We start from the raw sequence: 12,526 nt of genomic DNA on the forward strand, positions 1-12,526 counted from the left end.
TCTCTAGAGCTGGTTTTGTGGGAATGTATTTAGAAATAATAACAACATGATACATTTCCATCTGTTAGTTTAAAACTCAGTATTAATTAGTTAACATGACAAAATGGTCGACATCATTGAGAATGATAATGATGATATTTCCGTAAATTCATTAAAGGGGTCTTGTCATATTTATTTATTTTGAACTGTATTGATATAAGAGGTTTGATTAAAATTTGGGTGAACCCCTGAAGCCCATGAACCCCTGCTGTGTTTTTGGAAGATCAACATCAAGTGAAATCACGACTTCATAGAGTGGTGAACATGAAGGGCCAGCCGGAATAAACACCTACAACACTCCTAAAAATTGTTATCTGCATTTACTTAATGTCCACACTCTAATCAACCTGGGGTATAGCAATTGGCTAAAACCCACACTTGTTATAAACATCACACAAACATTCCTTCCTCTATGTACCTAAAGAAAACCAGGCAAGGCTTGATTAATACTTAACTGTTAGCAATAACAGAAACATTTACAAACTTGCATATCCTGGGGAAGCCGTTGTAATTTCCTGGAGGCCCAACACATAGGGTAACATGGGGAAAACACCCACCTTAGACATACTGTAGATCAATGTCTACTCCACATGTTTTGTCCAAACTTTTACAACATGGACTTGATTAGAGGTAAAAGATTGTATTTTTTTTAAATGGTTGCCGTTGGCAGATTTTTTGTTATTTGATTAAATGCTTAATTTTTTTTGGAAAGTGTCATTTGGCTCAGCTATCATGGAAATAAGCCCCCTTTCCTGGGGTAAGTTGTCCCCTATTCTTTCCAATTAAAGATTATGCCATAGGCGGAATGTCCCTTTTTTTTTACCTTTCTTTTACTTTTTCCTTAGACTCCATTATGTACTGTTAAACAAAACGTGTTATAATTTTAATAATTCAGGATTTTATATTCCAGCAGTAGATGACCGAATGGTTTTAATTAGTTTGTAATACTGCAGGATAGTTATTACATTTTTAACAGCTTGGTGGGGCTGTCATCATTTCTGAAGGACCTCTGTGTAGACAGACAAAAACAATTATTATTTGTGCTAGACAGGTTGCTGGTGTAATTTGGATGGATAATTGGGGTATTGTGTGTACTATATTGATAGAAAGTAGCAAAATGTATCAAAATGCAGGGAAAATGAATAGGTCTGAATACTTTCCAAATGCACTGTAAGTGGGTCCATCAAAACACACTAGTAAGAAGTATACTTTTTTTTTACTATTACATTTTTTATGTTGATGCTATTTACTGTACTAAAGTACAACTTAAGTACACTTATTTTTGTCTTGCAGAACTGTTCTAAAGAGTGTCTAAATATCAAAATCACAAAATTAGAAAAAAATGATCAACCATAAACCCATACTAATTTAATATATTACTATTTTACTCTAAACAAGTGATTACATTTTCTTAAGGCATCCATCTCTATATAGAAAAAATATAACAAAAAACTAATTCTATATAACAAACAATTAGATGAACTTTCATCAAACTATTTTTTGATAGAATTACTTAAAATAGATGGATGAAATAATTATATTGTTTGTTTGTCAAGTCTAGTGGCGCTTAGAGAAAAAGTTCTAAAAAGGAATGTGTGACTTCCCCAGTGAGTGTATAACCCCATGTGCCCCTACACACTTGGAACACTTCCCCTCTACACCCTTCCTGCTTCTTCCCTGTAGCCATTTTCTCCCTTATTCCTTTCTCTGTGTGAGAGCCTGCTCCTTTAGTTCCTGGCTGGGAGGCTGTTGCAGTGTCTGACTGGACAGCAATCACTCAGAATGGACTACACACCTGCCTGCCTGTCTCTGTTGCTGCTGTCAAGTCTGTTCGCTCCCTGTAAGGACCAGTTGCTCTACTCTGCTCCCTCAGTTGAGATCGGTACCATCAATTCACCTTCCATTCCTATGCACCTATGGCTGTCTCTCACATCCTTTTCCCTCCTCTGTCTTATTCCACTTACAGGGCAAGGGGCTGAAGCTCAGTCACGTGAGTATGAGATACTATTATTTCACAGGTATACAGTCATATTTTTTTATGTGGAAACTTTTCCATCAATGCGGAGTTAAAGGGAAATAAATATAGTGGCTTACAGGATCAACTGCCCTCAAGAATGTTACCAGTTCCGGTGTCTATAATGCCTTTATTACAGCCTAGGCTGATGGCTCTGTTATTTTAATAGCTTTTTGTTGATTTATATATTTTTTATGTGCATTTTTCTTAAATAACTTTTTGTTTTTGAGTTGCTAATCAAATGCTGATCAGTTATATATTTATTTTTTATTTCAACCGTAACACTTGAACATAAATTGTACTCATCTCCAGTCAACTCATTGGAGCTAGTTGAGTGTTTTCATTGAAAATCTGAGGTTTCATCTATTATCTGAAGATCTACAAAGGACTGAAAGGAAGGACATTCAGATCGACTCAGGAGTGTTTCTTTATAGTTTTGTGAGAATTGAGCAATTCTGTTAGTGATGAGCATGGGGAGCGACTGGCGCAACTTGGGAATCCTTCAGAAAAAGGCCAAACATCGAGGAGGACAGGAAGTGAGGGGAAACTGGGTCAGCAGCTTTGGAGAAGTTGCGGTTAGATGGCAGAGATGGCAAGGTGTTAATGAGACCAAGGAATAACCGACAAGTTTCATTGTTCTGCTTCAGCATGTAAATAAGCTTCTGAGAACATTGTCTTTGATACGTTCTTACTGTAATTAATTATATTTATTTTGTGCTGTTGATGGGGTACTAAGAGGAAGTTAGTGTTATAGAATTTTAAAGGCTGTATCTATTCCCAATGGCTGAGTCAAAGATTTGGATCCGAAGTGGTTTTGGCTCAGTTCACTGCCTTTTCTCCTGCATGGGTGAGCTGTACCTATTCTAGAAGCATTACCAAGGAGGAAGTGGAACAAAATGGCTGCTTTGTTGTGTGTCAACTCAGGCCCAATATTGTTGCTGTGTTTAAGTGAGAAAGGGAACCAGAGTATTGCTACACGGTCCCCAGGGAACAGTAAGGTTGGCCTATGTTTGTTAAGTGTTTTCCTCCTTTTCCTTGTTCCTCCACCTCCTGTGTTCTGAGCAGTGGAGTGTAAAGCTCCAGGGACTAAAGAAGGACTCAAATGCAGTGTATGAGCAGAGCACAAACCGGCAACTCCCTGGCTTGTTTTCAAGAATGGCTCAGAGGCGGTTTACTGTGGCTTAAACAAAAATCACTACACTTAATCACAGTTCTTACGCACCCCAAAATAGACGTTTTCATTCGTCTCTTTCTTTCATTGTGTCTTTGTGTGTGTATATGTGTGGTTGGGCAGGTTTCACCATAGACAGTGTCACACTCAGTGTGGATCCCAGTGGCGAGATAAGCACCGGGACCTTTGTGGACATGAACTGTCAGGTCATCGTCAGCCATGACTCCTCTGTCCCCTTGACACACAGCTTCAACCTCCTGCACAACGATGTCGTGGTCTTCTCCAAAAACACCACAGATGATGCTTTCTTTTACCAGCTCATGCCGGCCAGGGCTGCCAATTCGGGCACCTACATGTGTCGGGTCACAGTTCAGAATAAGAGCAAAGGAAGCAACTCCAAGAAACTTGTCGTCACAGGTACTGAAATGGATGGATGATTGTATTGACTCAATGGGAATGTTCTCAGAACCTTTTTTCCGTAATTAGAAAGTATTTTCCTGTCACAATATCAGCCTTAATCCTAGTAACTGACCATGTTTCCTGTCACAATATCAACCTTAATCCTGGTAACTGACCGTGTTTTCTGTCAAAATATCAACCTTAATCCTAGTAATTGACCGTGTTTCCTGTCACAATATCAACCTTAATCCTAGTAATTGACCGTGTTTCCTGTCACAATATCAACCTTAATCCTAGTAACTGACCGTGTTTTCTGTCACAATATCAACCTTAATCCTAGTAACTGACTGTGTTTCCTGTCACAATATCAACCTTAATCCTAGTAACTGACCGTGTTTCCTGTCACAATATCAACCTTAATCCTAGTAACTGACCGTGTTTTCTGTCACAATATCAACCTTAATCCTAGTAACTGACCGTGTTTCCTGTCACAATATCAACCTTAATCCTAGTAACTGACCGTGTTTCCTGTCACAATATCAACCTTAATCCTAGTAACTGACCGTGTTTTCTGTCACAATATCAACCTTAATCCTAGTAATTGACCGTGTTTCCTGTCACAATATCAACCTTAATCCTAGTAACTGACCGTGTTTTCTGTCACAATATCAACTTTAATCCTAGTAACTGACTGTGTTTCCTGTCACAATATCAACCTTAATCCTAGTAACTGACCGTGTTTCCTGTCACAATATCAACCTTAATCCTAGTAACTGACCGTGTTTCCTGTCACAATATCAACCTTAATCCTAGTAACTGATCCTGTCTGTTGGACCACAGGTTTACAGACGCCTGTGCTGCTGGTGAACCCTGAGATGCCATTTGAGGGGGAGGAGGTGATGGCAACATGCCACGCCCTAGAAGAGTCTGGCTCCTTTTACTTTTACTTCTACCAGGACTTTGAGCAGATCAAGCAGGTGCGGGCATCGGGGAACATGGTAGAAACCAAGCTGGAGATGAAGCATGCTGGGGACAAACACCTGCACTGCGACTATGAAATTGTCATGATAGGAAACACTCAGAGGTCCAACAACAGTAATACGGTCAAAGTCACGGTCAAAGGTGAGAGGTCATTAAAAGAAATGTGGATTCTGTTGAAATTCTAAAACGTTGAGTTCTATTTGCTCCGTATCCCAGAGTGAATCCATATTTTAACTCTTTTATGACCTCTTTCGTTGTACTATTAGAGCTTTTCATCACACCTGTCATGAACATTCTTCCTGGTGAGAACGTGATCGAGGGTGACGTTGTGGATTTTGTCTGTAAAGTGGTGAGTCCCCCATTTCCTGTGTCGGTCTTCCTGACCAAGGACAAGAAGATGCTGAAGGAGGCCTCGACTAATCTTACTCATCGGCTTAGAGTGCTGGCTGAAGACTCTGGGGAGTACGTATGCAAAGCAGAAAGAGGCAACTTGCTAAGAGAGGCCTATAAGAGCATCAGAGTCAAAGGCAAGTAATGGATGACTGCTTCTATGTTTTGGCAAAGCTCTATCAACGTGACATTTTGAACCGTTTTAAACTGAAGTAAATCCTCTTTTTAACAAAAGCATTGTTGAAATGATCTTTTAACAGCGTTCTTCATTGCAAGGACTGCGGGACGCATTGTATTGGTTTAACATTTGTCTTGTGGCAGCCCTCACACTGATATCGTATTGACCAGTGTCCCCAGTTGGAAAATGAATGAAGAACAATGGGATGAAACCATCACTGTCTGATATCCACAGACTTGTTTTCCAAGCCACTCCTAAAGATGAAGCCCAGAGAGGTGTTTGAGGGAGAGGTTTTCACGCTGAACTGCTCCAGCAAAGACTATTCCTCTGAGAGAATCAACAGTGGGGATGTGAAGTACTCCTTGTACTGGAACCAGGTCCTCCTGACTTCAGGAGGGTACTACAATGCTACAGCACACCTTTCTCTGAATGGAAACTACTCCTGCCAGGCCTACGCCCTAGACAGAGGCCAAAACCAGGTCTTTAAATCCAGCAACCAAATTGTCCTCAAGGCAAAAGGTGGGTCTCTCCGTGTGGATTATTGGAAAGAATGCTTGACGTTCTCGGACTTGTGCTTTCTTTAGCGATTAGTCTCGTCTCGTCCTTTCTTTTACTTTCTCTTCATCTTCAATCCGCTGTCCCTCTCTTAGTACCTGTGTCAGTGCCTCGTGTGAGCGTGGTCGGGGACAGATTGATCCTAGGCAAGCCCTTCCAGCTCCAGTGTCGGAGTGAAAACGGCAGTCTGCCCATCACCTACAGTCTGCTGAGCCACCACCGCCAGGTCAAGTCCAGGGTGGTCAACAGCCCCCGGGATCTTGCCATCTTCAACTTAACCTCCATCCACAGTATTACTGACCTCCAGAGCTTCTCCTGTAAGGCCCAGAACCATCCCAGTCAGCCCCCCAGAGAGAGCTCGGGAGAGTACCTCAGAAGAATTGCAAACATCATAGGTGAGCCAGGCCACTGCATGTTAATAACTGCGCCAGATGTAGGCACATATACCATATACATATATAAAACAAACTGGTGCAGTCACTCTAACCGACAACAAAGCAGATGAACTGTAATGACATTACCAAACGATATTTCCAACAGTGCCGGTCTCCAAGCCGGAACTAAGCATGATGCCGACCAAAGTGGCCGAGGGGCAGGACTTGACCCTGACCTGCACTGTTCAGCGAGGCACACCCCCCATCACTTACACCTGGTACCACAGTGCCCTGCCCATGCACTCCATCACCATTAACGTCATGCAGGGATCATACATCATCAGAAGTGTTGGTCAGGAGCATGGCGGCGAATACTACTGCATCACAAGCAACCCATCCAATGACACCGAGAGGAGCGGCTCTCTTATCGTTGAAGGTGAGAAGGAAAAGTGTCTCAGACTGAATGTTTGACCAAATTGAACCAAACCTAATTTGACCTACTGTAACCTCTGTATCATTGCTTTGATTAGTGAAGTTGGCCCCCTGGAAAATTTTCCTGATAGCAGTGTTCTGCATCTTGCTGACAGTGGCTATCATTGTATTCATCTTCGTTAAGAAAGGCCTTCTTCCTTTCCGAAGAAAGCGAACAGGGGACCTGTCAGTGTAAGTTGGCCCAAAGCGTCATTAAATAAACTATAATTTTATGTTGACTCAAAAAAAAAAATTCTACTTGTGTTTTTATGTCACCTCCCTCTCAGGAAGCCAGCGAGCACTAAAACAGACGAAACTCTGAGACTGACGCATGGAACAGGCATTGAGGCTGCCAACGGTAAGCTTTGCCCAGTGACTCAATGTACGGTAGGTTCTACCGACAACTTCACAATGACAGGCGTGAAACGTTAACACACACGTCTTTCTCCTGGAAATTAATGCAGAGACCTTTATCAAAACAGTTGTTTTCATTAGCAATGGAATTTGATAGGAAGTCCTATATGGCTTATGTGTCCCACAGCCACTCCTGGGGTCATGGGAAGGAATGTCTGGAGTGATAATGTCTCTGGCTCTGGTGAGTGTATCACAAGTCATGGGTTCAACTACATCTACAGTAATAATTACTGCTTACCTTTTACCTATACGTTTACCCATGTCCCTATAAGCTTACCCATTAATCTACAGCTCCGAAAAAAAGTTAAAGACCACTGCACCTTTTTCTTTCCTTTCCAAAAAAGTTTAATAGGAAGGTTTTGATTGAGGAACCGAAGGGTTAAAATGAAGAGACCACTGCAAATTGAACATTTCTGTTCTTCACTCAAAACCTTCCTTTTCAACTTTTTGGAAAGGATAGAAAAAGTGTGCAGTGGTTTCTTAATTTTTTCCAGAGCTGTATATGTTTGTCCTGTTTAAAGTTCTGCCATTCTCTGTTCGCTGAAAATATATAATTTTATATAAATATATAATTTTCTAGAAAGACACAACCATTACCTAGTTTCTCTGTTGCTTGACAACATGAGACATTCTCCTCTCATGACCTCGTCCATCTCAGGATAGAGAACACAAAACTTATGAAACAAACAAGAGGAACGGAGAAACAAGAAAATTGTCCCGGTTGTACAAAAACTACGACTGAACTTTAAACTGGACAAGCGTAGGCTCAGCGGTAAGCTGATGAAAAAAAAAGAAAGTATCTCGACATTGTTTGTACTCCATCCAGCCTTCAGACGCCAAAACTCAACAGTCACATAGCTGAATAAAGTTGGAGTTCACCTTGTTGATGTGTAACATTCAGTTTGACTATTGTAGAGTCTGATGACCAAAGGAGCGAGGGAATCCCTGAGGTCCCTGACATAGAGTATACAGAGGTCCAGCCCCAGGAGGCGGATCCCGGCAGAGGTGAGTGGAAAGGGCTTCAAATAGTCTTTTTAATGCTTTCACGGCTCCATTTGCTTTCTGTGAAATACTCATGAGCTGTCCATTTGCATTTTTAGATTATGTTCCTATGAAGCATGTGTTTATGCATTCCCAGCTCCCGTAAAGAAAGGCACGGAGACAGTGTACAGCGAAGTGCGGAACTCGATGCAAGGTAGGACTGGCGTTCTTCTCCATGTTCAGTAAAGCCCCTAATACACCGAGCGACAGCTAAGAAGATGGGCCGTGCTCTCTGGGTTTTAAGACATACAGGAAACCAGGCCAGGCAAACTGTAAACATCTGGATTGTTAGCGTTGGAGGGTGCTTTTAAGAAAGCCACGGAGCCAGGTGTCTACTTCCGGCTTTTGTCAAAGGGGACTTCCTGTTAATACAACGCGACCCAATCACAGGGTCCATCTGTTAAGCCTTGTAAGAATAACCCAGCATAATACGTTTGGTCCATTGTTGATTCATTGAAATTGCCGACATGCAAACGTCAGTGGCACGTGTGTTAAACAATGCAACAGCACAGGGAAGGGAGCACTAGTATTGGCAAACAATGGACATGTTGTCAGGGAAACTAATTAGTAGCACACCCGTCAGTGGCAGTGGGTAGAGACTGTGGGTAGAGACTGTGGGTAGAGACTGTGGGTAGAGACTGTGGGTAGAGACTGTGGGTAGAGACTGTGGGTAGAGACTGTGGGTAGAGACTGTTGGTAGAGACTGTGGGTAGAGACTGTTGGTAGAGACTGTGGGTAGAGACTGTGGGTAGAGACTGTGGGTAGAGACTGTGGGTAGAGACTGTTGGTAGAGACTGTGGGTAGAGACTGTGGGTAGAGACTGTTGGTAGAGACTGTGGGTAGAGACTGTGGGTAGAGACTGTGGGTAGAGACTGTGGGTAGAGACTGTGGGTAGAGACTGTGGGTAGAGACTGTGGGTAGAGACTGTGGGTAGAGACTGTGGGTAGAGACTGTGGGTAGAGACTGTTGGTAGAGACTGTGGGTAGAGACTGTTGGTAGAGACTGTGGGTGGTGTGAGTCTGGCCAAAGACGCAGATTCCCTCTTATCACTGGCTGTGATTTCCTGAGCTTTTATCACTTGTTTTCGCAGGTGTCTTAAAGCCCGAACAAGCTGACAGTGTAAGTAGAGCAGTGTGCTAACAGATACGCTCATGCACATTGTGTGAATACATCCATAGACCTCACAACTTTGTCTTGTCTTAGAGGATACTGCATGAACAGACAGGATACTTTTTGTAAAAGGAAATATGTATGTTGTCTATTTCAGCAAGGCTCAGTTGAATACGCCCAGCTAAACAACCATGACCATGAGTCGGAAGAGCAAGAGCATGAACCAAGCCAGGACCAACAATGATATTTATTCTCTAAATTATTTAGCCCAAAACAGAAGTTGTTTTCACATGAAGCTTGTTTGGCCTGCAACAAATTCTTTCTCTATTTTTACACCTCTTTTTACCCAGCATGTAACAGTCTTCAGACAAAATGTATGCTTTGGTAATTTTTAAATAAAACAACATCGCGTAGTGGGAGATCTTGTCCTTTGTCTTTGTTTGAAAATGAAATATTGTTTGACGGTTCCTGTCATCACTCCTGAGAACGTGGACAGATTATGTGTTTTTCTACCCGGAAGAAAAGGCTCAGAGATTCATTTCTCACCCATCTGCGCTCCTTAGATATGGGGGAAACCTTTGAAGGCTGCACGGTGTAATAACATGACACCATTGTAGAGAAGCATGTTGGTGGGTGGGAAACAATTTGGTGAGAAGGAGGGTGTGGATGCAGAAGGGCAAAGGAGATAACAGTGGGTGAGGAGTTTGTTGGTGGGTATGAAGGAGCAGGGAGGATGGTGGATTACCCCTTTGGGGCCACCTTCTCCTTGCTCTTCTTTTTATTTTTTCCTTTTGTACTGATTAAGGACTGTTTCCTTCCTTTGTGTTTGAGAGTGTTGTATTTTCTGCTGTTTGTTGTATTAAAAGGAATCTTAGTGATGATATTGTATACTAAGTTGCGGTGCTTCATAATCATTACACAAAATATTTTAGCCAAATATTGTTTGAATTTGGAAGCAAGAAAAAACGTCCACCTTCCCTGCTTGAAGACCAGGCCAACTGCTCTGCCTCTCCAGGCCAGAAGGGGGCACAACTGCGTTTGCAATGCGTTATGGAAACTTGTGAAGTTGGCGGCATGCTGTTAAAGTTACTTTCATGTGTTGTTTTAGCACAGGGGCATATCAGTTTCAGTTTCCATCCTCCAATGGTTTTGATGGACTGGCACAACTAGTAATTCAATTTCTATTAGTAGGCAACCAGATAAATAAAACAGACTATCAAATGTGCACTCTAATTTCTGAACTTCACTTCCGTCTCTAAGGCTTGCTAAGTCTTCACCCCCAAGGAAATACAATGACCGTCAGATATACTGGACCCCAACCTATATATTTTTTCTGTTGGACCAGATCGGGACCCAGAATGGGGTCAATGCGGACCATGGATTCAGACACAATCCCTAGTATGAACACAAATGAGCCATGGCATTTTTTACTGTACCTGTTTTAAGAAAGGCATGTTTTGCAGTGTTAAGATTAGGGCTAGGTTAAGATTAGGTATAAATGATATGTTATTGATGCTAACAGTAGTTTGAGGTTAAGGTTAGGGTAAGGTTTAGGATTAGTATGAGTAAAAGTAGGATTCTTTAAGGGAAATCAATTTTGGTGTCCCCATTGAGATTGCTAAGTAAATGTGTGTGTGTGTGTGTGTGTGTGTGTGTGTGTGTGTGTGTGTGTGTGTGTGTGTGTGTGTGTGTGTGTGTGTGTGCGCGTGGCTGGTGGCCCTCCATTTGGGGGGCTCAGTCACATATAACAGCTCACAGTATGTCACTTCCAAATAGCAGCACTGCTGAGCAATTATTGCTGTTTGAGGTCAGTTTGCTCTGGTTAGATTATTACATTATTGAGATTGTCTATGACTGTTAAAATCAAATGAATATAAGAACCTCCAAAATGACTGGCACCCTTTACAATGAAAAAAGGTGTGTTTTAAATAAGCACAGGTAATGAGCCAAATATTGTAATTGTTACATTAGTGACAATTAGTGACTTGTTCTTAATTCATTTTTCAAGGGGATCAATCTTGTTTGGTGTACTGCATGCAACCTCCCCTTGCCAGGACAACAGCACGGAACCTTTTCCTTTTATATTTTTCCCTAATATTTCATGAGATTTTATGAGATTGAAGAACAGACTACAGGCCATCTTAGATTATTCCACACATAATCTTTCCAGATATTTCAGATACTTTGGTCTATTTTTATAGAATGTACTCTTCAGTCCAAGTCAAATTAGCGTTAACCTTTAACGCCGTTACAAAGTGTTGAACTTTTGTGATACATTTCCGTTCATTTCTGGATTTCTGGTGTAGTTTATATATAGTTGCTGCTTGTGCATTCTCATTTCAACACCAAAACAACGGCTTCCGTTTCATGTCAACCAACAAATGTAGATGCGTGGAATTTGTTAAACAGCACTCGCACTTGAAATGAAACCAATACTCTTTGGTCTGATTAGATGAAAATTAAGTTATTCTGTCACATCAAAATTGTTCATATTGTTTAAATGACAGCCATTTTTGACACGAAGCCTTAATAAAGAGTGATTGATCTAAAAACTCTTTATGTTCCAAAATGTGTTTATTCAATCACACACTGAACATTTTGTGGTGGTGAAGGCATTATTTACACTGCCTTTGGAATGAACTCATATCCCTTCACTTTCTACGCATTTTGTTGTGTTATAGACATACACTCACCTAAAGGATTATTAGGAACACCTGTTCAATTTCTCATTAATGCAATTTTCTAATCAACCAATCACATGGCAGTTGCTTCAATGCATTTAGGGGTGTGGTCCTGGTCAAGACAATCTCCTGAACTCCAAACTGAATGTCAGCATGGGAAAGAAAGGTGATCTAAGCAATTTTGAGCGTGGCATGGTTGTTGGTGCCAGACGGGCCGGTCTGAGTATTTCACAATCTGCTCAGTTACTCGGATTTTCACGCACAACCATTTCTAGGGTTTACAAAGAATGGTGTGAAAAGGGAAAAACATCCAGTATGTGGCAGTCCTGGGGGGCGAAAATGCCTTGTTGATGCTAGAGGTCAGAGGAGAATGGGCCAACTGATTCAAGCTGATAAAAGAGCAACTTTGACTGAAATAACCACTCGTTACAACCGAGGTATGCAGCAAAGCATTTGTGAAGCCACAACACGCACAACCTTGAGGCGGATGGGCTACAACAGCAGAAGACCCCACCGGGTACCACTCATCTCCACTACAAATAGGAAAAAGAGGCTACAATTTGCACAAGCTCACCAAAATTGGACAGTTGAAGACTGGAAGAATGTTGCCTGGTCTGATGAGTCTCGATTTCTGTTGAGACATTCAAATGGTAGTGTAAGAATTTGGCATAAACAGAATGAGAACATGGATCCATCATGCCTTGTTAC

The 12,526-nt window shown here is 41.7% G+C and overlaps 1 protein-coding gene across 1 annotated transcript; it reads left to right on the forward strand.

Annotated features, from left to right (window-relative positions):
• The first annotated feature begins 1,704 nt into the window (after positions 1 to 1,704).
• pecam1 (platelet/endothelial cell adhesion molecule 1) lies at positions 1,705 to 9,556 on the forward strand. Its single transcript, XM_010874034.3, has 15 exons — positions 1,705 to 1,879; positions 2,006 to 2,029; positions 3,348 to 3,641; positions 4,464 to 4,745; positions 4,871 to 5,131; positions 5,407 to 5,691; positions 5,823 to 6,122; positions 6,268 to 6,537; positions 6,632 to 6,764; positions 6,860 to 6,930; positions 7,114 to 7,167; positions 7,902 to 7,991; positions 8,125 to 8,181; positions 9,118 to 9,146; positions 9,295 to 9,556. The coding sequence occupies exons 1-15, from the start codon at positions 1,822 to 1,824 to the stop codon at positions 9,379 to 9,381; spliced, it is 2,295 nt and encodes a 764-aa protein (XP_010872336.2). The 5' UTR covers positions 1,705 to 1,821; the 3' UTR covers positions 9,382 to 9,556.
• Positions 9,557 to 12,526: the final 2,970 nt, after the last annotated feature.

The sequence above is a fragment of the Esox lucius genome, chromosome 11 (assembly GCF_011004845.1).
Source record: "Esox lucius isolate fEsoLuc1 chromosome 11, fEsoLuc1.pri, whole genome shotgun sequence".
Lineage (NCBI taxonomy): Eukaryota > Metazoa > Chordata > Actinopteri > Esociformes > Esocidae > Esox > Esox lucius.

What these genes read in the sequence shown, in the direction of transcription:
- pecam1 (XM_010874034.3), top strand. Translation starts at nt 1,822, where the DNA reads ATGGACTACACACCTGCCTGCCTGTCTCTGTTGCTGCTGTCAAGTCTG. An exon ending in GGTCAAAGTCACGGTCAAAG is followed by an intron (nt 4,746 to 4,870) that starts GTGAGAGGTCAT and finishes TTGTACTATTAG; the next exon opens with AGCTTTTCATCACACCTGTC. An exon ending in TAAGAGCATCAGAGTCAAAG is followed by an intron (nt 5,132 to 5,406) that starts GCAAGTAATGGA and finishes TGATATCCACAG; the next exon opens with ACTTGTTTTCCAAGCCACTC.